At 53.4% G+C, this 26,560-nt stretch overlaps 2 protein-coding genes across 4 annotated transcripts in view; one reads left to right on the top strand and one right to left on the bottom strand.

Moving 5' to 3' along the window:
* Positions 1 to 12,983, top strand: part of DAAM2 (dishevelled associated activator of morphogenesis 2) — a 113,537-nt gene extending 100,554 nt beyond the window's left edge. Inside the window, exons 18-25 of the mRNA XM_089918789.1 lie at positions 1,104 to 1,210; positions 1,346 to 1,434; positions 5,722 to 5,890; positions 6,067 to 6,174; positions 7,109 to 7,169; positions 8,361 to 8,492; positions 9,576 to 9,746; positions 9,964 to 12,983. Coding sequence (XP_089774915.1) covers positions 1,104 to 1,210; positions 1,346 to 1,434; positions 5,722 to 5,890; positions 6,067 to 6,174; positions 7,109 to 7,169; positions 8,361 to 8,492; positions 9,576 to 9,746; positions 9,964 to 10,185 — 1,059 coding nt within the window. The 3' untranslated portion in view covers positions 10,186 to 12,983. The remainder of the gene's footprint in view (positions 1 to 1,103; positions 1,211 to 1,345; positions 1,435 to 5,721; positions 5,891 to 6,066; positions 6,175 to 7,108; positions 7,170 to 8,360; positions 8,493 to 9,575; positions 9,747 to 9,963) is intronic.
* MOCS1 (molybdenum cofactor synthesis 1) overlaps positions 11,692 to 26,560 on the bottom strand; it is a 38,329-nt gene continuing 23,460 nt past the window's right edge. Inside the window, exons 4-11 of one of the 3 annotated variants that reach the window (XM_030759462.2) lie at positions 23,640 to 23,804; positions 21,323 to 21,384; positions 20,920 to 21,031; positions 20,397 to 20,509; positions 19,784 to 19,894; positions 17,368 to 17,488; positions 16,834 to 16,881; positions 11,692 to 14,877 (exon numbers count right to left, since the gene is read on the bottom strand). In XM_030759462.2, the coding sequence (XP_030615322.2) occupies positions 14,117 to 14,877; positions 16,834 to 16,881; positions 17,368 to 17,488; positions 19,784 to 19,894; positions 20,397 to 20,509; positions 20,920 to 21,031; positions 21,323 to 21,384; positions 23,640 to 23,804 (1,493 nt within the window). In that variant the 3' untranslated portion in view covers positions 11,692 to 14,116. Of the gene's footprint in view, positions 14,878 to 16,818; positions 16,882 to 17,367; positions 17,489 to 19,783; positions 19,895 to 20,396; positions 20,510 to 20,919; positions 21,032 to 21,322; positions 21,385 to 23,639; positions 23,805 to 26,560 lie in introns of all 3 variants that reach the window. The other 2 variants (XM_022581837.3, XM_030759465.2) reach the window with 2 other exon arrangements.

Below are 26,560 nucleotides of genomic sequence, written 5' to 3'. Positions count from 1 at the left end.
TGAAGCAACTGGAACTCTCATTGGGTAGAACCATTTTGGAAAACGATTTGGCAGTACACATACCTATCTTAGTGCCCAACAATCCCACTGGGTACAAGCACCAACTATAGGAATATTTATAACAATTTTATTTATAAAACCCCGCAAACTGTGAACAACTCAGCTGTCCATCAGTAGCAAAGTGAATAGACTGTGGTATATTCCTACAATAGAATAGTGCTCAGCAATGAATAAAAAATGGATTACCAATAACTACATGGAGGAGCCTCAGATGTTATGTTGAGTGAAAGAAGCCAGACCCCAGAGAGAACACACTGCATGAGTCCATTTGTATGAAGTGCAAGAACAGCCAAGTTTTATCTAAGGTGATAGAGTTCAGTTGAGAGGCTACACTGGGGGATGGGGGTGGCTTGGCTTACTGAAGTAGCACAAGCGAACTTTCTACGGGGATGGAAATCTTAGTTTAATCTGGATGGTGGTTCAGTGGGTGGATAGTCTTGTCAAAATTCATCGAATTGCACATTTAAAATGGATGCATTTTATTTTATGTAAATTATACCTTAATAAAGTTGGTTTAAAAAGAAAAAAATCGGGCTTCCCTGGTGGCGCAGTGGTTGAGAGTCCGCCTGCCGATGCAGGGGACACGGGTTCGTGCCCCGGTCCGGGAGGATCCCACATGCCGCGGAGCGGCTGGGCCCATGAGCCATGGCCGCTGAGCCTGCGTGTCCGGAGCCTGTGCTCCTCAACAGGAGAGACCACAACAGTGAGAGGCCCGCGTACCGCAAAAAAAAATAAAAAGAAAAAAAGTAAAAGAAAAAAATCATTGAGCTGTACGCTTAAGAACAAATACACTTTACTGTAGGTAAGTTATATCTCAATTTTAAAAAGTCAAAAAAATAAAATAAAAAGGAAGTCTAGAGCTGGGTGTCCTGTGTCCCCTTGGGGCAGGTGAAACATAAACCACCCCCATGAGGATGCACCTCTCTTTTATGGGGGGCCCTCCCCATCTTGAGCCTGGTCAGTGTGTGGGCTTCCATGGGCTGCCCACCCCCCATGTCAGCTTCTCACCTGTTTCCTGTCTGACCTTCACGTGCTCTTTGCAGCTCCTCAAGTTCATCCCGGAGAAGAGTGACATTGACCTCCTGGAGGAGCACAAGCATGAGATAGAGCGGATGGCCCGTGCGGACCGCTTCCTCTATGAGATGAGCAGGTCGGGGGGCAGCAGGCGTGGCCAGGAGGGGGTGGCGGTGGGCGGGCCAAGGAGGGGGCTGGAGCTGCTCTGGGGCTGGGGCTGGTTGCGGGGAGCGGGGGTGCTGCCTCACGATGCAGCCCGCCCTGTCCACAGGATCGACCACTACCAGCAGCGGCTGCAGGCCCTCTTCTTCAAAAAGAAGTTCCAGGAGCGGCTGGCCGAGGCCAAGCCCAAAGTGGAAGGTATGGCTGAGGGCTGGGGAGGAGACCTGGGGGTGGGAGGCAATGGACAGGCACAGAGGAAACCTCCTTCCTTATTCTTGATTGCCCCCAGAAAACCAAAGTCAAGGACAAGATGTAAGTCTATGAGTTTTGTAGATGTATGCACTTGTGTATGTGTGCACACGTGCCGGCCACGCACCCCATTCCCCGTGCCTCAGCATGCAGGCTTTCCAAGGCGGGGAGTCTGTTGACATCTGCCCCAGCCTGGAACAGAAATGCTGAAAAAATGACGATGACATTAAGCACCTAGAACACTTCTTGGCACAGATTGCTCCGCTTGAGAGGTCCTAGGTGCAGAGAAGACCTTGGACATGTTATTTTAAGTGTGAGCTACTAAGAAAGTAGGAAATTGGGCAGCAGGATCCCCAGAGGTATCTGATTTGCTGGGGTGGGGAACCCCTCCCACCTTTTTCAGGTGAGAACTTTGTAATTAAACGAGAACCACATGCCAAGTACTGTGTGAAACACTCCATGTGGATGGTCTCATTTGGTCCTCGCAACGCTACGGGGGCCATTCACTCATCTCTAAGATGAGGCTATGTTAGTGGCCCAAGGCTATGTTGCTGGTAGGTGGTGGAGCCAGGATAGGAACGCAGATGTCGTTCTTCAGAATCCATCCCTTCCCTCTTGTCCTGTAGTACTTCCCAGAGGGCATGTCCCTGGAACTGCCTGGGGATGGCAGAGGACGGAGGCACAGGGAGCTGGGGAGAAAGGCAGGTGGTCAGGAGGGTGGGCAGCCGTGAGGACCCCAGAGGGAAGAAGCAGGAGAGGCTGTGAGGCTCATCTGCGGTGAGAACAGGATCAGCAGATTGGAATGAGAGAGCCAGTGTCCAGGATGCTGGGGGGCAGGCTGGGGGCAGAGCAGAGCATGGGCCCCCTCTGCTGGACACCAAGCTGCCTGCACTCCCTGGGAGGCCCAGGCCAGAGAATGGTCCTTCCTGGAGTTTGATGAGCTGCTTCGGGAGGATTCCCGGGGTAAGGTGGAGCGTGGCAGGGTTAGAGGCAGACGTTTTCTGTAATCTGGACAGACACACGCACACCCACGCACGTGCATGCATGCAACAAGGGGTCCGCAGGCTGTGTGATCATAGATAACGGGTCTGAGGGGGAAGGAAAGGGTTCAACAGTGACTCTGCAGGTCTGAAGGCACCTCCTTCCCTGGTGACGGGTGAGTCCTGCTGCTGACTGCCTTTGGGGCGTGAGGCACAGATAAAGGGGTTCAGCCCAAGGCATGTGTTCAACTATTTGTGTCTCTTGGGTCAGTGAAGCAAAAGTGAGCAATCGCCTGTCATTTGGATCTGTGGAACCAGAGCAGTTTAGCCGCCAGGTAGATTTTGGCTCAGATAATTTCCTGCTCCCAGGAGCTCACTCCTAAACTCTCCCTAAGAGGTCATCAGTGCACGCTCAGGAAAGAGCTTCCCTTTAATATCGAGCTAAGCAGAGTGAGAGGCGTTTGGGATGGCAAAGCCTGCTGAGGAAAGTAACAGTCGCTCTGCTATCGCCATGGCTACCGTTCTAGAATGGTCTGGAGGTCTCTTCTGTCCCAGACTTGGGAGCAGGTGGCTGAAGTGGTATTTGACAGAATCAGGTCAGTGGGCTTGACTGGGGGCAGAGAGGTGAGGATCGTGCAGGGGTTGGGGTCCATGCTCCTCCCTCCAGTTCTCCCAGGAAATATTCCTGGAAGAGCTAAGATTTGGCCTATCCCAACTGGTTGATGAGCTGTTGACCCCTGTCCCCAGCATCCCTCCCTCCCCAGGCAGGGCCTCTGGGTCAATTTGCCGAAAGCCAATTCATCAAATCTGACAAATTTACCAATTCTTCTATGAATATATTCATGAACATATTCTTGAATATATTCTATGAATATGTTCATTGCTGAATATACCGAATTTACCGGTGCTCATTATGAACATATGCCGAGTACAGTCAAGATGAATATGGCTTCACATGTAAACATTCTTACGAATATATTCATGAATATATTATGACTATATCTAAAATGTCTGCATTGCATTATGGGAGTTTTCCCATTTACACTGATTCCCTTTGAACTCTTGTCAGTTTCTGTTTTGCCAACATTTTAGCATTTTTAGGATTCCTCTGTAGATTTTTCAAATAGCAGCCTATCAGCCTTAGAAAAACTATCCCAACCGGAAACTCTGAAGTAGTTTACTTAAAAAAAAAAAACAAAAAACCAAAACAACTTGTTATTGAAATATGCACCTAGAAAAGTACACAGATCCTAAGAGTCCTAATTGATGAATCATCCAAAAGTGAATGCACCTGTGTGATCAGCAGGCAGGTCAAGAAATGGAATGTTTCCAGTCCCCCAGAGCCCTTCTTCAGGTCCCCCTCTCAAACGTTACTTCCTCCAAATCCTCTGAAGGTTTGTCTATCTTGAACTTTCTGTAAATGGAATAACATAGTACAAATAATTTTATGCTGGTCTTTTGTTCAGCATTATGTTGTAAGTTATCCCTATTATTACAGGGTGCGGTGGGTTATTTATTTTCAGTGCTGCGTTTTATTCCATTGTATGAATATACCATAATTTACTTAACCAATCTAGACGGAATTTTTTAAAAACACAAACTAGAAACCATTCAATTATTCATCAAGAGTACTGCCACTGTTAGGTCACAGAATAGGCAGATGTTTCAGTTTAGAAGCCACTGACCAACCTTACCTCTTACTCATTTTTTTTTTTTTTTTTTTGTGGTATGTGGGCCTCTCACTGTTGTGGCCTCTCCCGTTGCGGAGCACAGGCTCCGGACGCGCAGGCCCAGCGGCCATGGCTCACGGGCCCAGCCGCTCCGCGGCATGTGGGATCCTCCTGGACCAGGGCACGAACCCGTGTCCCCTGCATCGGCAGGCGGACCCCCAACCACTGCGCCACCAGGGAAGCCCTCTTACTCATTTTTTTACAGCTTTTTTTTTTTTACAGTTACTTTAACTGCTTTTGAAGAGTTTTGCAAACTTTTAGTCAAATGGTTTGCATTTAATCTTCATAGCAGCATCTTAAGGAATGTTCAGTTTGGCAGAAGCCAAAGATCATAATACAATGGTTTGATCTTCTCACCACCACATTTAATAATCCAAAATCATATTCTATAACTGGCAGCCAAATTTTCAGTGTAGGATTTGTATCCCAATTCTGCACATCCACCATTAAATACAGAATAACTGAGGAAGGGCCAGAGTACCCACATCAGAATGAAATACTGAAGTTTTGGTTACTGTTAGTCTTAGTTTGTACTTCCCAGAAAGGTATCATTTAAGGAATTGGAGGGAAATTTTTAAATGCCTAAAGGTTGGAACATTCTTTTAAATGATATTCAATAGGCTGTCTAGTAACCTATTTAATCAAATCTAAGACACCATCAACTGCAAAGCACACCGTTATCTTATAAAACAAAAACATGAAAATACTGCAATTGATGATGTTATAATTTAATTGACAGGGATGTTTTCCTTTCCAAAAAGATCAACAAAATTCAGCACTTCAAAAGAGGCAGAAACAGTCCCATAGTATGTAAAATGCTGAAGTTAAAAATTTTAATCATTAGGTTTAGAAAAGTAAAAGTATTATATATATATATATATTTTTTTTAAATAAATTTATTTTTGTCTGCGTGGGTCTTCGTTGCTGTGTGCGGGCTTTCTCTAGTTGCGGCGAGCGAGGGCTTCTCACTGCAGTGGCTTCTCTTGTTGCGGAACATGGGCTCTAGGCACATAGGCTCCAGTAGTTGTGGCACAGAGGCTCAGTAGGTGTGGCTTGCGGGCTCTAGAGTGCAGGCTCAGTCGTTGCGGTGCACGGGCTTAGTTGCTCTGCGGCATGTGGGATGTTCCCGGACCAGGGCTCGAACCCGTGTCCCCTGTATTGGCAGGTGGATTCTCAACCGCTGTGCCACCAGGGAAGCCCAAAGTATTATATTCTTGCATATATCCACAGAAAGAATATGTTAAGAGTCTAAATATATGCAAGGAAAGATGATACATTCTCCAATATAGTCTTAGGAAGAGTTGGCACATTTTGAGAAAGGGTTATTTGGTGAATTGGCTTTTGGCGAGTTTGCTTCCCCTGGAGGCAGGTAGATGTGGAGAAGATCGTCTGCTGGGCTGTGGGCATAGCCTCTGCCCCTCTGAAGCTGACACTTAACGGCGCCTTTTCTGGACTTTGTGGTAGTATCATCCTAGGGTTCAAGGGCCTGGTGTATGTGGGGCTCTCACCTGTCCCTCCTCCCCCAGCCATCCTGCTGGCCTCCCGGGAGCTGATCCGCAGCAAGCGTCTAGCGCAGATGCTAGAGGTCGTCCTGGCCATCGGCAACTTCATGAACAAAGGGCAGCGTGGGAGTGCCTACGGGTTCCGGGTGGCCAGCCTCAACAAGATTGCCGACACCAAGTCCAGCATCGACAGGTGCGACCTGCCGGCTTCTGGAGCCTCCGTCTCACCCCACCCTGGCCTCTCCCCTCCTCCCCGTTACCCTCCCAAAATATGCCACAACTTCCCCTTAACACCTCACCCTAGTTTCCGCCGGACCCTCATTCCCAATGCCCTTGGCCCCGAATCCCTGACCCGACTTTCACCCACAGAAACATCTCTCTGCTCCATTATCTGATCATGATCCTGGAGAAGCATTTCCCTGACATCCTGAACATGCCCTCTGAGCTGCAGCACCTTCCAGAAGCCGCCAAAGTCAAGTAAGGGGTCCTCTTGAGGCTGCCTTCTCCCTGTGATCCCGCCCTCTCTCATCTAAACTTCCTCCTTCGGGGCTGCTCTGAGCTGGCTCAGAATGAACAGCATCTCGGGGTCTGCTCTGGGAGAACCCAGTGAAAGACACTCTTTGCTCTCAAATCCTCATTTCAGAGATTCTCTCAGGAAACAAAGCGGGGAGTGGGGAGTTGCAACAGGGATGGGGAGAATGCCGGCAATGGGGTTGTTATGAAGCCACTTACCACTGCAGGCGATCAGAGCTTAATCCTGCCTCTGCAGAGTGTGGGAGACAGTGTAGGACACTCGCTCCATTATCCCCACAAGGGGTAAGATGGGCATCATCTACCATCTCCTGTCGCTCACTGGCTGGGGGTGGGCAGTAATGCTCTGGCCCGCAGAGAAAGTGCTCAGTGGTTGGAAGTCAGGGCTGTCCACTACAACGGAAGGTCCAAGGAGATGGCGGGGGTGGGGTGGCGGGCTCCAGGGGCATCTGCTACAGGCGAGAAGTCAGACCTGAACGTATATAGGCCGATAGAAGCATCTCCGATAGAAGCAGAAACGCAGAGGTAAATAGCTAATACACATCAAAGGTATACTGCATGCAAGATACCATGTTAAGAGCTTATGAGCATTACCTGATGGTAATAAAAATAAATCCAAGCCAGAGGCCATGTGTTGGAAACCTTCCAATATGCAGCATGACATTTCCGGTCTAGAAGGATCTATAGGACATGTTTCACCCGTCATTTTATAGAAGCACAGACAGAGCACAGAGGGGAAATGATTTGCCAGGGCAACATGTTAATAATCAAAGCAGGGCTGGAACCCGGGTGCACTGACTCCCAAAGCCATTGGGGTTTGCTCTGCCTTGTACTAACCCCAGCTCCTCTCCCTCCCTCTGTGTCCCCCCGCCCCCCATAGCCTGGCAGAGCTGGAGAAGGAGGTGGGCAACCTCAGGAGGGGCCTCAGAGCAGTCGAGGTGGTGAGTACATCATCTATGCCTGCCTGGGTTTGAGGGGATGCTGCCCATGCTGCCTGTGTTTGCTGCCTGTCACTGGGCCAGAGGGTGGACTCCCCCACCCCCACCCCAGAGGCAGACCCTGTCTGATGCATCTCTGTGACCCAAAGCTCCGGGCTGGGGTGACAGAACAGCTGGCACAGGTACAGCCTGTAGCATAGATGAGTGCTCAGGAAAGGATAACTGAATTACCCAAGGCTTAAATTTAGACTCCTGAAGAGGGGACACCCATCTGAGACTGTAGCCTATCACTGTACAGTGGAGTGGAGTGAATGAGAAATCTGCCACGTTTAAGATTGATTCAAATCGATGGGACAGAGGATCTGCGTGCCTTGGAAGCTTAGGGCCGGTAACACCTAGTGTGACACTGGGGACCACTGTCCCCAGAAGTTCTTTCCTTATGTCTCTTCACCTCCTGCCTGGGCCAGTAGAGGACCCAGGGGCTTTACTTTTTTTTTGCTGGAGACCCAGATCTCTACTATTCCTGATCTAAGGGCTTCTCAGATGATACTGTCTCTAGCCCAGTGTGGAGGCGGCCCACTCCTTTGTTCCGATCTAGGAACTAGAGCGCCTTCTCATCTTCACTGGGCGTATGTGGGGAGGCGGCTAAGGGGATAATGGGCTTAGAGAAAGAAGTATGAGAAGGAACCTTTTGTTGCCATTATGGCAGTGGGGGGACGGGGCAGGGGGCTGCTTTCTAATTTATAGCCCTTTAAAGCGCTACCCAAAATGTGGTCTGTGGTCCATGAACCAGCAGCATCGCATCAACTGGGAGATTTGGAAATGCATCTCACGCTTTAATCGGCACACAGATCACCCAAGGTTCTTGTGAAAATGCAGATTCTAATTCTGAGTGGGGCCTGAGAGCCTGCTTCTTAAAATTTCACGCTGCTGGTCCCAGACCACGCTTTGGGTAGCAGGATCTAGAGAAAGAAATATGGCAGCGGCGGCGAGGGAAGCATAGAGGCAGGGGGGACTGGTTGATACCTCACAATCTTTGCCACCCTTAGAATTTGAGACCCAGGGTGTTCCCTCTTCCAAAGGCAGGCTCAGTGTCCTGCGATTGGCAAGGAGGGTGGAAGATGTGGTGAGTCCCAGCATTCCTGACTCTCGTCCTGGCACTGGTCTGACCAGCACTTGGCTCTCCCTCCTCAGGAGCTGGAATATCAGAAACGCCAGGCGTGGGATCCGAAGGACAGGTTTGTCCCGGTCATGAGCGACTTCATCACGGTCTCCAGCTTCAGCTTCTCAGAGCTGGAGGACCAGCTCAATGAAGCCAGGGCCAAGGTAAGGGCGCCCCAAGCCCCCAGGCTGACCCCAACCCCACCCCTCTCTGTCTTCACCGGTCCTACCACAGGTGGCCCAGAAGGGACACACCCAGAGGCACAGAGCTTTGAGGAGAAAGGGTTTCCTTACTCCTACAAGAAAAGCGACAGCAACGCTGTTGCAAAGTTCACAGTCCATTGACCAGATGTCAGGCGCCCCATGAAGTGTTTTCCATCCTCTGTCTCACCGCCTACCTTCTGGGTTTGTTGAAAGGCTATTATCCCATTCCACAGATACGTGCACTGAGATCCACAGACGTTAAGTAACTTGCCCAGGGTTGCCCAGCTGTGACACACAGAGCTGGGTTAGAAGCCTGACTCCGGAGCCTAGCTTTGCTCTCGGTTGCTCTGCCTCTTCCTGCTTTGCACTCTGACATGCCTCTGGACCCCAACTGTGGGAGTCTTATTGAGATGTCGGTCCTCATTCAGGAGGTCGGGGGTGGAGCCTGAGATTCAGCCCTTCTAACCAGCTCCCGGGAAACACCCATGCCGCTGGTGCAGGGAGCACACTGAGAGTAGTGAAGGCTTTCTTAGAGGGTTTTCAGTAGGTTGAATTAGAGATGGTAGTTCTCAGTAATAGGGCCAGGTATGTAGCTAGCACTCTGCATCACGAACTCATTTAACCCCCCCCAACACTATAAAATAGGTCCTATTATTATCCCCATTCTACAGATGAAGAAACTGAGGCACAGAGGGGTTAAATAAGTAGCCCGATAACTAGATGATCTGACATCCTTGTGGTCCTGACCTTAGGAAGTGCTTCCCAAGGTCTGCAGCTCCTGGTCCTGTACCTACACCCTAACAGACCCAGAGGTCACTCTGGGCAGCCTCTGTCAGCCAGCCTGGGTCTCCCACCTCCCCACGTGTCAGCCTCAAGCCTTTCCTTCCTTCAGCCTTGTCCTTACCCTGATGACGTTGGGGGGGGGGCTCCCCTCTCTAGCCCTGCCCCCCCAAGTCCCCCCACCTGGATGAGCTCTGCTCTGGCTGGAATTCAACTGCCCACAAGGCTTGGGGGGGACTCTCCACCAACCCTTCTCTTCAACAGTTCTCCAAGGCCCTGATGCACTTTGGGGAGCAGGACAGCAAGATGCAGCCGGATGAATTCTTCGGCATCTTCGACACCTTCCTGCAGGCCTTCTCGGAGGCCCGGCAGGACCTGGAGGCCATGCGGAGAAGGAAGGAGGAGGAGGAACGACGGGCGCGCATGGAGGCCATGGTGAGGGTGCTGCTGGGGCCTGGGCCTGAGCAAGGCTGAGGGAGTGGAGAGCGCGTGGGCGGCGGGAGGCTCAGGGTGCCCTAGCAAGGAGGAAAGTGGGGCCAGTTGGTAGACCCAGCCCAGGCGTCAACCCGTGAAGGAGGGCAGGTGTCTGTGGCCTGGACCGCGGTGGATGTGCTGGGCCGTGGCCTCTCACCCGCCCTCCTCGCCCCTCCAGCTGAAGGAGCAGCGAGAGCGGGAGCGGTGGCAGCGCCAGCGGAAGGTACACGCAGGCAGCGCGCTGGACGAGGGCGGCGAGTTTGATGACCTGGTGTCAGCCCTGCGCTCGGGCGAAGTTTTCGACAAGGACTTGTGCAAACTCAAACGCAGCCGCAAGCGATCAGGGAGCCAGGCCCTGGAAGCCACCCGGGAGCGGGCCATAAACAGGCTAAATTATTGACCTGGGGGACTGGCTGCAGCGGGAGGCTGGGAGACAGGGATGGGCCCAGGGCGGCGGAGTGGAGGAGGCCGTGCTAGTGATACTTACACAATTCGGTGCTGGATTTAGAGCCCTGGGCTGGGTCCTGGGGGCGGGGCTGCGTGGCAGGACCCGGTGTCTCCCCACCTGAAGGGGCTCCCCTCATCTCCTCTTCCCATTATTCTTCCTGCACCCTGGCCCCAGGGGTCACTCTCTGAGGCGGACTTGGCCATCCCTGGCCGGCCCTGCTCCCTGACCCCCAGTATGGACACCCAAATGTTGGCACAGAGCTGTTCCATATCTAGCCTGGAGAGACGTCCACGGACCTTGTCTAGATTTCACGTGCCGTGGGGAGTAACGGGCGGGGGCACCCAGGCTCCCATCTCTCAAGAGTAGGCTTAATGGAACGTTGATCTGGGGCGAAGTTTCCTATTGAAAGGAAGAGGCATGACACATGCTAGCTAGATGTGTTCCAGGAAAAAAAAAAAGGTGCTGGGAGGATGATGCAGGGACCAAGTCATCAGGACAGGGTGACAGTGCCTGTTTCCTACGTCACGAGCCCTCTGGCCCCTCTCTTGCATGTCTTAAGTCTCTCTCCCTTCCCTCCTGCCATCTCCATCCTATACTAATCCAGAATCCCGGAAAACTCACCTTTGGGTTCTCACGACTAGGGCTATCAGGTACTTGATGGATCTGGTAAGGGAAGGGGTTCAAGAAAGAAGACCCCATTCATCACCACACCTCGTACGTTGGGCACAGGGACCCTGGAATGAAACTGTCCTTCCCCACCCTGTACAACCTGACCATTGTCTTGAAGCGAGACAGTGACCTCACACGTTGGCTAGGGGTTCCAGAGGGCCAGATCCACCCAGAGCGCCTAGGTTACCACTGAACATTACTCGGACCCCATACTCGTCTGACATCTGCCGCTGAGCAGTAGGCACAGTGACCTCCTGCTCTGTCCAGCCTGCAGGAGACACTTCCAACTGCATTCGTCTGGCTGAGGTTGGCCCTGGGGCATCGGTTCCGAGGGCTCCAAGGGCAAGAGCTGCCCTCTGCAGTTACGTGCCACCTCTAAGGGAGTAAGGGGACCGCCTCAGGGGCATTCAGATGCGGGGGGGGGGGGCGGGCCCAGAGCAGGCAGGGGTGGAAAGCTGAGGGGGTCCCACCCCCCCCAGCTCTGGGACCCGACTTGGTTCAGCCGACTTTCATTCTGGTTCTCCTGTCCGTTCTCACCTTCATTCTGTCCACCAGGAGCTGTCCTTGTGGGGCAGGATGATGGCTGGTATCTACACAAATTTTCTAAGGACAGAGGTGAGCTGAACTCCATCAAGGCTCATTTTTAATACATTTCCAACCCCCCAGAGTTAACCCCTCATCCTCTGTATCTGTGAGACCTGCCTGACCCTCCCTACAACCCCACATCAACAGGCTCCCTGTCCTCCTATCCTCCTGCCCTTCCCTTTTATGTTTCTCACCTTCTGACCTCCTCCTCCAGCTCAGGGTTATTGCCAGTGGACAGACCGGTGGGCTGGGCCCACTCTTCAGCTGCCTATCTTTTCTGGGGGTGGGAGCATAGTAGCTGCAGGGGAAGAAACACAGGGTTGCTGAGCCCAACATGGGTGTTGGTTCAAGGGGGAGGGATTGAGCAAGTGTAAGCCTGGTGGGGACCGGTGTGAAGCAGCCATCCTGGAGTCCAGGTGAGGGTAAGGGGAAGGCTTACCAGGAAGAGTAGCCGCAGAGCTGTGTGATACCCACAAAGCCCCCGCTGGAAGAAGCCGGCATTGGGACAATGGGAAGGTTGTGGCGGGACTTCGCAGGGTCCTCCCCCAGACTGGCCGGGCCGAGGTCCACCTCACCCACTGGGACCGGGAATAGGGAGGGCTCCACGTCTAGCCGACAGGCCTGCCCAAACCCCGGCATTCCCACCCACCGTGGAAGGCTGGATACGCACCAGGGAAGAAGGAATATGGAAGACGTTCGAGACACGTTGGATCCACAGAAAAGCACAGTTCAGTTTAACTGTTTACAGAGGACACGTATATTGATTGTTCCAGGGCTCAGGCTTCTCACCTCTAAAGATTTTGCTTTCTCTATTTATTATTTTTCTAGATCTGGCCAGTGGCTCTGACACCAGACGCCACTGTAGCCAGATCGCCAACAGTGCCTTGGACCACAGACCATCACGGCTGACTCAGCAAGAAGTGCTGGTGCCTTGGAGACAGCTGAGTTGGTCCTTGATGTGCTAAACGTTGACGCCTGTTGTATTTGTTCCTTGGTCGTTCCCAGGTGCCCTTCCTGCCACCTTTGGGTTCATTTCTCCAGCTAATTTTGTGTACAATGTAAAATTCAGTTAATCTGATGCAACCTGTCCCCTTCTCAGGAGCAACATCTGCCCCCCCTCCCCTGTGAGGCGTGTTTAGGGCGGCGGGAGGAGAAAATTCTCCGGGTGGATGGGGAAGGGTCTGGTCCAGGCTCTTCCCCAACCCTATTCCCTTTCCACTCTATGGGGGAGCCGTGACCATCCCCGCCCCCCACCTCTACCACCTCCACGCCAAGGCTGTTCTCACCAGCTATTTCAGATGACAAATGAGGCTAATGTACAAAATCTGCAGCGTCCTTTTCGCCTGCACCTTTTTTATAAGAATATGTTGTAATACTAAAAAATATTAAATCCGTGCCACCCCTACCTAACCTGCCTTGAAACCTTGTGCCTTCTTCCCATGCTGGGACGTGAGGCGTGCTGGGGAGCGGCATAGCCCATGGTGTGTTGGAAGCAGACCCTACCCGCTCTGCGAGCCCCGACTGTGACATCCTCAGGAATTCCGCAAGCCAGTTCACGTCGTACGGTAGCTTGAAATCGGCCAAGGTGGGAGGGCTTAGACCATGGAAATTGGCCTTTCTTTCTTTTCCAAGAGCTAGTTGTTAAGCATTTGCCAGCACACCTGGGTGCAGGGCCAGAGGAAAGGCAGGCGGGGCGGGGGGGGGCCGGGGGAGCGGGCACCTACCCACACCGAGAGAACCCAGCAAGCGCGTCCAGCGTTTGGGGATGTGAAAACCGGGAGCCTCTAATTGCACCCTGTGACCTCTACCAGCCGGCGACGGGATGGGCTTCGGACACCCCTACCTGACAGTGCTACTGGAGATGCTGCACCTCTGGGCCTCCCTCTCCACTCCTGCCTTCTCCCCCAGGGAAGGCGGGGTGCACGGAGAACATGCCCCTTTGCTGTTCCAGCGTCTCTCCTGCTCCTCTTTCCCCAGGAGGCGTTGGGTTGAGGGGTGGGCCTGCCATCACGGCGGCTCGGTGCCCTCGGCACAGACACAGTCCTCATTCTTGCATCCCCAAAATGGGCATCGTGGCTTTATTTGGTGCACCGTGTGGGTGAAGGCAAGCTCCATCGCTCCTCCTCCCCTGGTGTGTCCCAGGACGAAGGGGTGCAGGTGGAAAGGCCGTGCGCGGGGCAGGTGTGGGAGGTGTGCTTGGTCAGGAGGCCTCAGGGCTGTGGCCCACGAGGCCCCTGCTTGGGAGCCCTTGGCTCCCTCCCGGGGAAGGAAGGAGAAGAGAAAACCCAAGAGAGAAGGGGAGGTTATGGGCTCAACTGTCGGAGAGAGTCCACAAGTCACTCAGTGTGATTTGGGGGTTATCTAGCCTTGCTTGCTGCGGCCAGCCCCCTCCCACGACCTTAGTTAGGGTCCAGGAAGGCTGACGGGCCTGCTGGTTTCCTCTCGGGAGAAAGGAAACCTCGCAGGTCAGTGTAGGTCATCGAGCAGTAGAGGGGTGGGCTGACCTGGGGTTCCTACCGGTTGAAGGTAACTGGTGGCGGGGTGAAAGGAACTTGACATCTTTCCCTTGGCTGAAATCGCATCCCATCTCTTGACCTCGCTGGGCCAGGGGTGAGAGGGGGCAGGAGCTCTACGTCCGATGGAAGTCCCCCCGCTGACCCCCGGTCTTGCTGACGAGCTTGATCTCCGCCAACACGATGTCCCTGCTGACAGACTTGCACATGTCATACAGGGCGAGGGCGGCCACGGCAGCGGAGGTCAGGGCCTCCATCTCCACCCCAGTGGGGCCCCGAGCCCGGCAAGACGCCCGGACCACCACGGCGTGGCGCGTGCTGTCCAGCTCCAGCTGCACCTGGACGTGGCTCAGGGCCACGTGGTGGCACAGGGGGATCAGCTGGCTGGTCAGCTTGGCCGCCTGGACGCCTGCCAGCTGGGCCACCACCAGGGCGTCTCCCTTCTTTAGCTGGTTCTCCTGGACGAGCTTGTAGGCCACAGGCCCCAGGAGGACCACGGCTGAGGCCACGGCCACCCGCTCTGTGTCTGGCTTCCCACCCACGTCTACCATGGCCACCTGTCCTTCCCCGTCCACGTGGGTCAGTTGGTCTGAGGTGGGCAGAGGTCCTGACGGGGTGGCAGGAGCCCGGGGCTCTGGGCTAAGGCACTTTGGGTTGGCATCTGAGTCGAGGTGGGAACCGTAATGTCTCTGAGGGAGACCAGATGCCAGCCACCGCTGGGCGAGGAGAGGGATCTGGGGGAGCCAGCCCCCTTTCCACGAAGTCACCATCTGGCTGGAGAAACTCACTCTGTGTCTCAGACCCTGAACATGGAGGGAGTCCCTGAAGGAGATGCTTGGAATGGCTGGTGGGGAATCTTGGCACATCAAAAATAACTCTGGAAGGAAAAGGAAAGAGAAGAAAGGCTCAGTCCAAAAGGTAGGTCTTTTGCCACCTCCCTCCCCAAGCCTCTCCCCACCAGACCCCGAGTTCTCCCGTTCACACTGGGGAAAGGGGAATGAGGGGCAAAGAGCACAGCGGGGAGAGAGAGAAAAGCGATGATACACAGAGATACACAGAGAAAAGCGATGATACACAGAGGCCCCCGGAATAAACACGTGCAGCCCTCCTCTCCAGGAGGTACACAGGCCCAGGGTCCCGCAGGCTCTGCCTGCCCTGCAGTGGGGTCTGTGGGTGCTCCCACCTGGGCTCCCCTCCTCACAACTTTCCTTTTGCCCAAGTTCTCTTAAGAAACACCTAAGGTCTGAAGACTAAAGCCTCGATCAGATGACTGCTCTGTCCCTTCATTTTCTTAAAACGATAGCGAGGCCTCAGCCTGAATTACCAATTAGTTACTCTCATCTTCACGTTCTCCGGGAAGGGCTAACAGAAATCATATAGTTTATAGACAACATACTAAGGTAACTATTTAATCTATTTAAACAACATCTCAAGCAGATCAGAAGCATACACAAAGCAACAGGATGATCTGAATGGTCCCAGGGGCCTCGGGGACCTTGTAGGCTCTTGTTACTCAAAGGGTGGTCCAGGGACCGCCAGCGCCAGCACCATGTGAGGACTGTTAAAAGAGATGCAGCCCGGGCCTCCCGAATCCGGATCTGAAACAACAAGATCCCTAAGGGATTCAAAGGCACGTGAAAGTCTAAGAGGCCCTGTTCTAGGCAACTCTTGGTTTTATAGAGATCAGACCACTTTAGTTACTCTATATCCTTGAGAGTATTATTATTCCTTCTAAAGCAATTAGGCCTCCCAACCTCTAGCTTTCCATCATGCTCTGGCCCCCCTACCTTGTCAGTGTCAGAGGTACAAGTATCAAGGCATCCCCCACTCCTTGCCATCAAGGCGTGTCAGCATGGGTCAAGGCCCAACACAAGAGAAAGAGGATGGTGGAGGTGACGGCAGAAGAGAGGTGATACAGTTTTCTTCCCGATGGCATGCTGTGGTGAGCCGCCCTTCCTTCTCTGGGTGGCTGGTGTGGTCCGTGGGCTGTCTCTGGTCCATTCCAGCCCACATGCCTCAGGGCTCACTCTGCTCCAAGTGTTGAAGGAAAAGAATCCCTTCCCCTGGTCGTTCTCACTGCTTTCTCTTGCTTAGGGCACAATTCAGGGGCCCAGATCTGGCTGTGGCCGAGGGGACGAGGCCTCCCCTGCTCTAGCCTGGGCATGCACCAGAGAGATAACAGCATCCCCAAAGCTCCGCATGGACCAGCTAGTTCCCCAGGGTTAGAGACCACATGAGGCTCAATAAAAAGGTGTTTCTGTTTGAAGCGTCCTATGCACATAAGAGACGCTCTGGGCACATAAGTTCCCGGGAGTTAAGGAATTAGGCAGTTGAGATCCTGGCTGTGTCCTCCCTAGGAAGCTGAGTAGCACTCTTAGCTTGCTGCCTAAGCGCTGCCCACACAGAAGCGTAACAACACAAGGACCAATGGCCGCTAATGGTCCGGACACGCACGTGAATTGACCCACAGGACAGAAGGGAAGGGACGCCTGTGACTGTATCCAAGCTGGGAGATTCTAAAGCCGAGGACAAGATCTCTGTCTTACCCAGAAGCTCCATTTTCAGGGGACAACTAACATAGCGATCGTAAACCTGGAGGACCCCCCCCGACCCGATTTCTGGTGAGACAGAACGATGATTTCTGTACAGTAAGAGGGAGCCAGGGAAGGGAAGAAAAGCCACAGTAAAGCTTTGGAGGGGTAGGAAAAGGTGAAGGATGAGAACCTCAGGATGAAGTGCAGGATCAGGGTGGGGGGCGCCTACGGCAGGGGCCCCACCCCACGGGATCCCCCCCTGACAAGGGTGAGTGGTTACGTACTGATGGGTCACCCACCGATGAGGATCATGGGCCGGTTCTTCATCTGGGAAATACTGAACATGCCTGGGGCGAGGGAAGGATGGTGGGGGGAGAGGAGAGCAGGGAAGCGGGGAGAGAAAGAGGGCGGGGAAAAGAGTTCACTGAAACGAACGATGGACACAGAGGTATGACAGCCCCGTGGACACGCACTCACCTACCGCAGCCCGACAAAAAACCCCCGCCGTACACTGCAAGGTCGCCCATGATGGAGCCCATGACAGCTTTTGGATGCCAGGACCCTGCCCTCCCTGTCAGGGATGAGAGAGGGGCAATGACACCCCTCTTTCTCCACCACCCAATGAAACAGCCCGAGAGAATGTGGGGCCCCCCGTCCTGTGCAGGCTCTGCTCTTCCCCTGGGAAGGAGAAGCATCACCGCACCCCAAGTCTAGAGGTCCAGCAGAAGTGACGGAGAGCACGGACCACACTGAGTGCCACTGCCTCACTACAGACCTCCCTCCTGCTGACAATGGACCACTCACCGCCCAGCCTGGCCTCCCCGCCCCCTTACCTGCATGCTGCCGCTTCTTCCTGCCCACGGCAGCCCCAATGATGCGCCGCAGCTCCTCCTCAGAGGCCCCCGCCCGCAGGTGATCCCGTAGAGATACCTCTGAGTTCCCAAAGAGGCAGACCTGGAGAGATCACATTGCGGGTGAGGCCAACATGCCCCCCTCATCCTGAGCCTTGGCCCCCATCCTTGGAGCCCCCCTGGGCTGGGCACGAGGGCCTCCCATGGCTGGTCATACTCAAAGCAGGTCTTCCTGCAATGAGGGGCCGAAAGTGCTAGATGGAGGAGTCGGAGGGGCTGGAAGGGCAGGAGGCAAAAGCAGACACCCCAAGGCCTGCATCATCTGACTTCCGGTCACGTTTCCTTCAGCGCGTGGTGCGTACTTGAAAAATACCAAATAACTGCCGAAAGATACAGCACATCAAAATCTAGATCCACACCTTCTCCTGAGACATTCCATGTAAAGGCCTCTTCATTGCACGGGAACGGACCCCAGTCAGTGGGAGCTGAGCCCTGGCAGTCCCCTCCAGACCCGGCATGTACATCCATTTCCCCTCCATCCTCTTCCAGTCCCTTTGCTCCCGGACCCTGCCCGCCTGGCCCTGCTCTGGTTTGTGGCCCCTGACTTGGGGCTGAACAGCAGAGGGCTGGTGGAGATGGCAGCCTGAGGTCATTCAAACTTGACTCAATGCTCCCCTGATTCTGGGAGAGGCTGGGAGCTCTGGGGGGCTCGGGGTGGATGGGGCAGTCCCAGAAGGTGGGACACCTACTTCCTCCCATGAAGCCCCACAAAGCACCTACCAAGTGTCAGCCCTGTGCAGGGAGCTGTGGGCACAGAAGCATGTGTGACAAGCAGACAACATCAGAGAAGATATGAACGAGATCTAAGTGGAAGATACACCCACTTCCCCGTGCTGGTCAGTCCCCCTTCCTCGCTCCCCACCAGCCCCCACTCTCTGCCCTCTTCTGCAATCAGAGCCCCCCTCCTGCTGGCTTCCGCCTGGGTTTGGCTGATGGGAGGTCAGAGGGTGAGAGCAGAGAAAGGCCGGGCACTTCTCGGCAGTGGTGCTTCTGTCCACAACCACAGCCCCAGCCAGGCGGCCGCTCCAGCTCTCCTGGGAGCCCAGTGACGCCAACTCCTCCCCTGCCCCTTCCCTCCCAGGGGTGGGACAGCAGTTTGCTGCTGCTCATCCAGTGCCCTTACAGCCCCCCTTAACCCTGCGCTATAAACAGCCTCTTCCTCACATTCTCCTTAGAATCCTCCCTCCACTTCCCGCAGCGGGGTGGAGGGGACTGACTGACACAGTTACCACCAACTGTCCACTCAGTCCTGTGCCTCCAGCCCAGAAGACCCCCTCGCTTTATAACAACCTGCTGCACAGTTCCTATCGGGTGTCCAGCCTGACGGTCCAAACCCACCCACCAGCACCCTCACCCCCGATCCCAAGCAGGTCCCAGAGCTGACCAGACAGCCCGGAGCCTCTCTCTCCACCCACACCTGCAGCTCCAAGTTCTTTCACTCTTCCTTCCCACCTTCACCTTAACTCTTACATATCTGGAACATCACAAAGTGGCCATTTAACTGTCTTTCTATTTCCAAATTCAACCTGGGAGTTATTCTTCCTAAAACATGAATCAGGGATCCTGCCTCCCCACCTTGTATAAAAACTCTGCCCAGTGTCCTCCTGTCAACAGGACACACTCTGCACCTTGCATGGGGTCACTCAAGCCCTCCACGAGGTGGCCTCCCCATAGCTGACTTTAATCTGCCCTGGCCAAATCAGGATGAACGCATCCATCCTCCCCCCACCACTACCTCCCCCCGCACCAGGCCCAGTCTCCATGGCTCACTGAGGTCCCTGTGCGCTCCCTCCAGGTTCACCACCAGAGGCCTGTCCGGCCCCTCATTTGATGAAGAATCCCATACTGCCACCCATTAGCTCTTTGTTTGGTCTCACAGGGAGTCTCTGTGGCCTCACAGAAGATGGGCATGTCCGCGCCTCCCTTCCACCCGCCGTCCCCGGGCCTGAACGCACAGCATGTGCTGATGAGATACTAGATATGAGTAATGGATGCTGGTTTCAGGAATGAACCCCTGGCCTGGTGGGAGGGGCCAACCAGGGTGGGGGCTGGGGGCAAAGGGCACATCGATCCCCGCCCAGCCCTCCCACAGCACTGAGTCCTGGAGAGTGGCTCCTGATCAACCAGGGACCCAAGGAAGGAAGGAACCAGGGTGACGGTTCCATGGAAGCCACGAGTTCACCTTGATCTGCTGCTCCCACGATCCTCCCATATCTGACACTATCTCACCATCACCCCGTGTACCCTGCTAGCCTCACCTCCAATCAGGGGGCATGGGTAGGAAGACATAAACAGAGCACAGAGGGGACGGGGTGCCCATGGGGAAGGGGACACTCACCTTGAGGTTCCCGTCAGCTGTGATTCGCAAGCGGTTGCACGTCCCACAGAAATGCTCAGACATGGACGTGATGAAGCTGACTCGGCCTCGGAAGCCAGGGATTTTAAAGGCCTGTGGGTGAGCAGTGGAGGGGAGGGGGATAGGCAGTTGAGTGCCAGCTCTCTCCCTGACATCAGAGCCCTTACCTCTCGGCCCTCTCCCCAGGAGCCCTGCAGAAAGCAGCCCCCAAGGCCCTCGGACAACAGAAGACTCCAGTATGAAGCCCATGAGCTCTCCGCCTGCACCTGGCCTGCCCCAAACAAAGGCTACTAAAGATGCAGGAACCTGAGGGCAACACGGCCAGGGACAGCCACGTGGAAGAGCCAGACAAGCACCCGCTCCACCACTCAGTCCAGTGCATCCTACAACAAGTTCCTTAACCTCTGCCCCACGTCGGGCCTGCTTCTGCGTCAGTGAAGCAGGGAGGCTGCTATGATGGCCCTAGAACACTTCCTGCTTAAAAGGAACTGTCCTGCATCACTGACTCCACCCCCAAAGCAGCCCCTGCCAGCTCTCCCGTCCTAGGGTGGAAGCACCACCTTTCTCCCGGCCCCATCCCTGCCCTCCCGCCAACCTTGGCTGTGCTGGATTCCTCCTCCGGCAGCTTCTCCAGCTCCGGCCACTGCTGCCTGAGGGTGTCCAGCATCTCCTTGTAGCTGACCATCTTCTTGAAGTTCCACTTGTTGCCTGTATTGGGGGCGGGAGCTACTGAGTCACATGATGCGGGGACCCAGGGGCTTCAAGTTCACCCTCCCACAGCCCAGGAACCAGTTCTCTGCCGCCAGGCCAGGAGGGCACAAGGTGCCTGAAATGGGTGGATGGAATCACAGCCACGCCCACTCTGAGAAGCCTCCGACCCCCATCGAAGCCCCGGTGCCTGCCCAGGCCCCTCCCCACCATCCCTGGAGAAATTCCTACACACACAGTGGTATCGGGGCCAGCAGCACCCACAGGGGCAGCCGGACCTTGTCCGCCCTCCTCAGCCTTTCCCAGGGTTCTTGACAGCCCCCCGTCATGCTCTCAGCGGGGCTCTGGTCCAGCTCTGCCGACAGGCCCGGCCGCCTCTTCCCCCACCCACCCCGCCCTGCGGCACTGACCGTCGAAGGGCATGTACTCTATGAAGCGCACGTCCAGGGGAAGGCCCTCGGTCAAGGCCACGAAGTCCAGGAGTTCATCCTCATTCAGGCCTCGCATCACCACACAGTTCACCTGGTCCAGGGATAAGGGGACCACAAGGGCTATCCCCACTGCATTCTTTTCCAGGGATGACCCTTGTTGGGGATCTGACACCTGCCTAGGCTCTCCACCCAGGGTCCCGTTCCTTGTGTCCCTCCCCCAGTTCTCCATGGGTTGGAAGATTCCATGGGTCAGTGGTTTTCTCCCCTCCCTTGTGGGGAGTGGGGAGCAGGGCTGGATGGAGCGGGCCAGGAAGTGGTGAGGGGTACACCGCAGGTGCACTGGCCAGGGCTGGGGCCTGTCTTGGGGCCAGGAAGTCCTCACCTTCACAGGACTGTAGCCCAGCTCAATGGCCTTGTGGATGCCCTCCATGACCTTGTGGAAACCTGTGGGGAGGGAGAGGAACAGGGTCCAGGCACTGCCTTCCTCTCCCCCACATCCTCACACCCATAGAAAGCACCAGAGCCACAAGGAACCTCAGAGACCGCCGAGTCTGGGGACCAGAGAGTAAATATTTCAGGCTCTGGAGGCCAAGAGGCAAAATTGAGGATAGTATGTAGATATACATCATAAAGATTTTATTGACTAAATTCAGAATATGGTAATAATTGAGTATAATATTTGTAACACCACTCTGGAATAGAATGAAAGAGTGGAATTCTTTTTGCAGGGATAATATGTTGATTAATTGGTATTCATGGTTAATGTTCCCTATCATTAAATTCATTGCAAATGTTATCTGCAAAATCCATTCTTGGCTCAAAGGCTGTAAGAAAAACAAACCAGGCAGGGGGCTGGAGTTGGCTGGTGGGCTGTAGTGCGTGGACCCTGATCTAGGTGAACCCTCTCATAGCCCAGATGAGGAAACCGAGGTCCAGAGACAGGCAGGGCTCAGCTGGGGGTCTCGCACAGAAGGCAGGACCCCCAACTCCCTCCTGGTGCCTGCTCTTCACCAGTCCGACCGTTCACCCATTCTTCATATGCTCACCGAGCACCTACCAAGCGTAGGTGCTGGGCCAGGGCTGGTGAGCGATTCCTGTGCACGTGGCTCTCTCCTATCTCTGTGGTTAGTGCAGTAAATGTGATCCCAGGCTGGCTTCTCCTCCCCACCGCAGCTCAGTCATGTATCCAAACATGTGAGCACCTCCGGCATAACGGCCCCTCCCCCACCCCCAGCCAGCTTCCACGGTTTCCTTGCAGCATTTTCAGAGTAAGACAGCAGGAAGAGACGGCAAAGGAAAGACTGTACAGCTTTTGTACAAAATGCCGTTAGGATAATCTAGAAGTTCTCTCTTCCGTCAAGCCCTCTCCCTCCAAAAGGAGGCAGGGGACACAGGGATATGAATGGGAAGCAGATCTGGCATCAGGATCTACTGTCTCCGATGCTCATTCCAGGAAGGAGTCAAGGAGGCAGGGGGCATGGGGAAGTGGGGCTGGGGGTTCTCTGGGTAAAGCTCACAGTTATACCTTCCACTTTCCCACCTCAGAGCCCCTGCAGTTCTCGACTGACATTCCTCCTCAGAGTAAGCTCCCTTGATCTGACCACCCGGCTCCTGAAGGGCCAGCATGAATGCCTCCTCCTTGAAGCCCTCCCAGTCTCCCCCTGCTGGAGGAGAGAGCCCTAGAGAGAAAGAGTTCTCTCTTCCGCTCTGCAAGTGCTTGAACTGACAGCACAAGACAAGCAAAGGTGGTTCCGTGGCATCACACCTTTCGGCCCTTCGTAGCCTGTAAGGCAGGACAGTGTCCTGTGCGTCTGTCCCCTCCACAGCACCTGGAGCAGCCTTTAGAGGGCAAAGACACTCCCCCCCAAGCACTTCCTCACCACACTGCCAAATATAAACAGGAAGTCACACGCTGGGGGAGGGTGGAAAGAGGAGGTGGGGCTGAGAGCTGGAGGCTGTTTCCAGAGAAGCAGAGGGAAAGCTGGGTCTCCCCGGCATCTCTCTGATCCTCCAGAGAGGTCTCAGTAGTGCACCACCCTCCCCAAATCAAAGGGCATCTGAGCCTGTGCAGAACCTGCCATCCCAACCTGGGGCCCACGGATGGTGGGCGCTGGCCTAGTGAGACCCGGGGCTCAGGCCCCTCCGCTCTCCACTGCCACCCTCTCTGATGAAGCCTGGCAGGAGGAGGCTGTGGGTGTGCTTGCTGTAGGGGGTGAAGGAAGAGGCTTACAACAGGATGGGCTCAGGGAGCATCCTTAGGTGCTGGGGGACCCTCAGCTGGCAGGGCTGGCCCTGTCCCTGGAACCCCAGGGCAGCTAGCTGCTTTCACCCCAGGCTGCCCCACATTTCCTCAGAGCTCACTATAGGGTAACCAACTTGTCTCAGTTTGTCAGGGACTGTCTTGGTTTTAAAACGGAATGTCCTGTGTTCTTGAAACCCTCTCAGTCCTGGGCAAACTGGGGACAGGGTAGGGGGAGGCTGGTCACCACAGCTCATTAGCATCCGATCCCAAAACGTCCCCAAGAGTGTGGCTACAGAGACGAGGGACCTTTAGCAAGACTGAGGGATGAGGTGTAAATGCCTAGGCTTAGCTATAGCCCAGACACCAAGAGGGAGACCAGGCCCCTTGCACCAGCCACAGCTCCCCAGCTACGAGGGCCTGGGAGGGTCACCGTCCACCGTGAACCCCATGTGATCACCTTTCCTGCGGACGATGAACTCAAACTTGGCTGGTACCAGCGTGTCCAGGCTGATGTTGATGGTACTGAGGCCAGCTTCCTGAAGCTGCGGCAGCAGCCGGGCTAGGTTGATGCCGTTGGTGGTGATGCCAATGGTCCTCAGCCCTTCCAGCTGGTGGAGCTGTGCTGGAGAGAGAACAGCAAGGGGTATTAGCCTTCTTGCTCTTGGTGAGGCCAGGAGAAGGGCTGGAAGGAGAAACTCTGAGCCAGATAAGATGGATGGAAAAGGGGCTCTCTGTGGACCTCTATTAACCAGGCTTAGCTGAATAAGAAATATAAGAAGAAGAAACAACCAAAAGATTAAACACCGAGTGCTCACCTTGCTAGAGTGCAGACAGGATCAGATGGATCAAGGAGACTGGAGCCCAAAGTGCACCCTGGAGACGGTTCTATACAAAGCGGGAGGGTAAGTAGCTGCACCCAGCTTAGCAGTCACCTAGGCAAGGAGCAGGAGGGCCCCGGGCCTATCAAGGAGGCTGCCTGTCTGGGAAACTATATATGGATGAGCTGGGTACGTTGGTCTCCCTCCCATGCCTGTGAGTAGGAGGAAGGCAGCAGCTTTTACCCCAAGGCTGAAAGCGAGCTGAAGGGGGTGGGGGCAGCCCTGAGTAGCTGCAGATACTCAGGAGACGGGATCCCTGGAGTCCAGAAGAACTCCACTTCCCTTCTCCACAAACTCAGGGGCAACCAGCATAAACAGATATAGCACTGACAGCCAGGCCAACAGAAGCCTTGGACACTGAAATGAGTACACAGCTAAGAATCAGTAAATATGGGCTTCCCTGGTGGTGCAGTGGTTAAGAATCTGCCTGCCAATGCAGGGGACACGGGTTTGAGCCCTGGTCCAGGAAGATCCCACATGCCGCGGAGCCACTAAGCCCGTGCGCCACAACTACTGAGCCTGCGCTCTAGAGCCCGTGAGACACAACTACTGGGCCCTCACGCCACAACTACTGAAGCCCACGCGCCCTAGTGCCCGTGCTCCACAACAACAGAAGCCACTGCAATAGGAAACCCACGTACCACAACGAAGAGTAGCCCCCACTCACCACAACTGGAGAAAGCCCACGTGCAGCAACGAAGACCCAATGCAGCCAAAAATAAAAATAAAAATATACATTAAAAAAAGATCAGCAAACATTTTAAAAGAATGCTGTGATATGGGGAGGGGGAAGGGTAAGCTGGGACGAAGTGAGAGAGTGGCATGGACATATATACAGTACCAAATGTAAAATAGACAGCTAGTGGGAAGCAGCCGCATAGCATAGGGAGATCAGCTCAGTGCTTTGTGACCATCTAGAGTGGTGGGATAGGGAGGGTGGGAGGGAGACGCAAGAGGGAGGAGATTCAGGTTTTTGTGAGATGTTACAGAAAAATCCAAATGAACTTTTTGGCCAACTCAACAGAAGAGTGAAAGAGGAAGAAGAAAGGACAGAGATAACAGAAGATGACTCTTTCAAAAATCAGAGTTAGATAAACATAGATGCAAAAATCCTCAACAAAATATTATTAGGAAACCAAATTCAACAACACATTAAAAGGATCATACACCACGATCAAATGGGATCTAGTCCAGGGAGGCAAGGATGGCTCAACATCCACAAATCAATGTAATACACCACATTAACAAACTGAAGAATAAAAATCATATGATCATCTCAATAGATCCAGAGAAAGCATTTTATAAAGTTCAACGTCAGTTCATGATGAAAAACTCTCAACAAAGTAGGTATAGAAGGAATGATCCTCAGCATAAGAGAGGCCATATATGACAAGCCCACAGCTAACATCTTACACAACAGTGAAAAGCTACATGCTTTTCCTCTAAGATCAGGAACAAGAGAAGGATGGTCACTTGTGTCACTTTTATTCAACATAGTATTGGAAGTCCAAGCCACAGCAAATGGAAAAGAAAAATAAAAGGCATCCAAATCAGGAAAAGAGGAGGTAGAACTGTCACTATTTGCAGATGATACTATACACAGAAAACTCCAAAGACTCCACCAAAAAACCATTAGAACTAATCAACAAATTCAGCACAGTTGCAGGATACAAAATTAATATGCAAAACTTCATTGCATTTTCATACACTAATAACAAATTATCAGAAACAGAAATTAAGAAAACAACTTACAATTGCATCAAAAAGAATAAAATACCTAGGAATCAATTTAACCAAGGAGGTGAAAGACTTGTACACTGAAAACCGTTAACACACTGATGAAAGAAATTGAAGACAACACAAATATTGATAAATGGAAAGATATTCTCTGCTCATGGATTAGAACAGTTGATATTGTTAAAATGTCCCGTACTACCCAAAGCAATCTCCAGATTCAATGCAATCCCTATCAAAATTCCAATGGCATTTTTCACAGATATAGAACAAACAATCTTAAAGTATGTATGGAACCATAGAAGACTCTCAATAGTCAAAGCAATCTTGAGAAAGGAGAACAAAGCTGGAAGCATCATGCTCGCTGATTTCAAACCATATTACAAAGCTATAGCAATCAAAACAGTATGGTATTGGCATAAAAAAACACATGGATCAATGGAACAGAATAGAGCCCAGAAATAAAGCCATGCACATACAGTCAATTAATTTATAACAAAGGAGACAAGAATGGAAAGGACAGTCTCTTCACTAAATGGTGCCAGGAAAACTGCATAGCCAAGTACAAATGAATGAAACTGGACCACTATATTACACCATACACAAAAATTAACTCAAAATGGATTAAATATTGATCTGAAACCATAAAACTCCTAAGAGGAAACATGCAGTAAGCCCCTTTGACATTGGTCTTGGTGATTTTTTTGGATTGGACACCAAAAGCAAAGGCAACAAAAGCAAAAATAAGTGGGGCTACATCAAACGA

Source organism: Delphinapterus leucas, chromosome 10 (genome assembly GCF_059928025.1).
Source record: "Delphinapterus leucas isolate spDelLeu-1000000601 "Yukka" chromosome 10, BTC_Dleu_Yukka2, whole genome shotgun sequence".
In the NCBI taxonomy this organism is placed as follows: Eukaryota; Metazoa; Chordata; class Mammalia; order Artiodactyla; family Monodontidae; genus Delphinapterus; species Delphinapterus leucas.
Note: the sequence above shows the minus strand (reverse complement) of the source record. Positions and strands in the feature narration are given on the sequence as shown.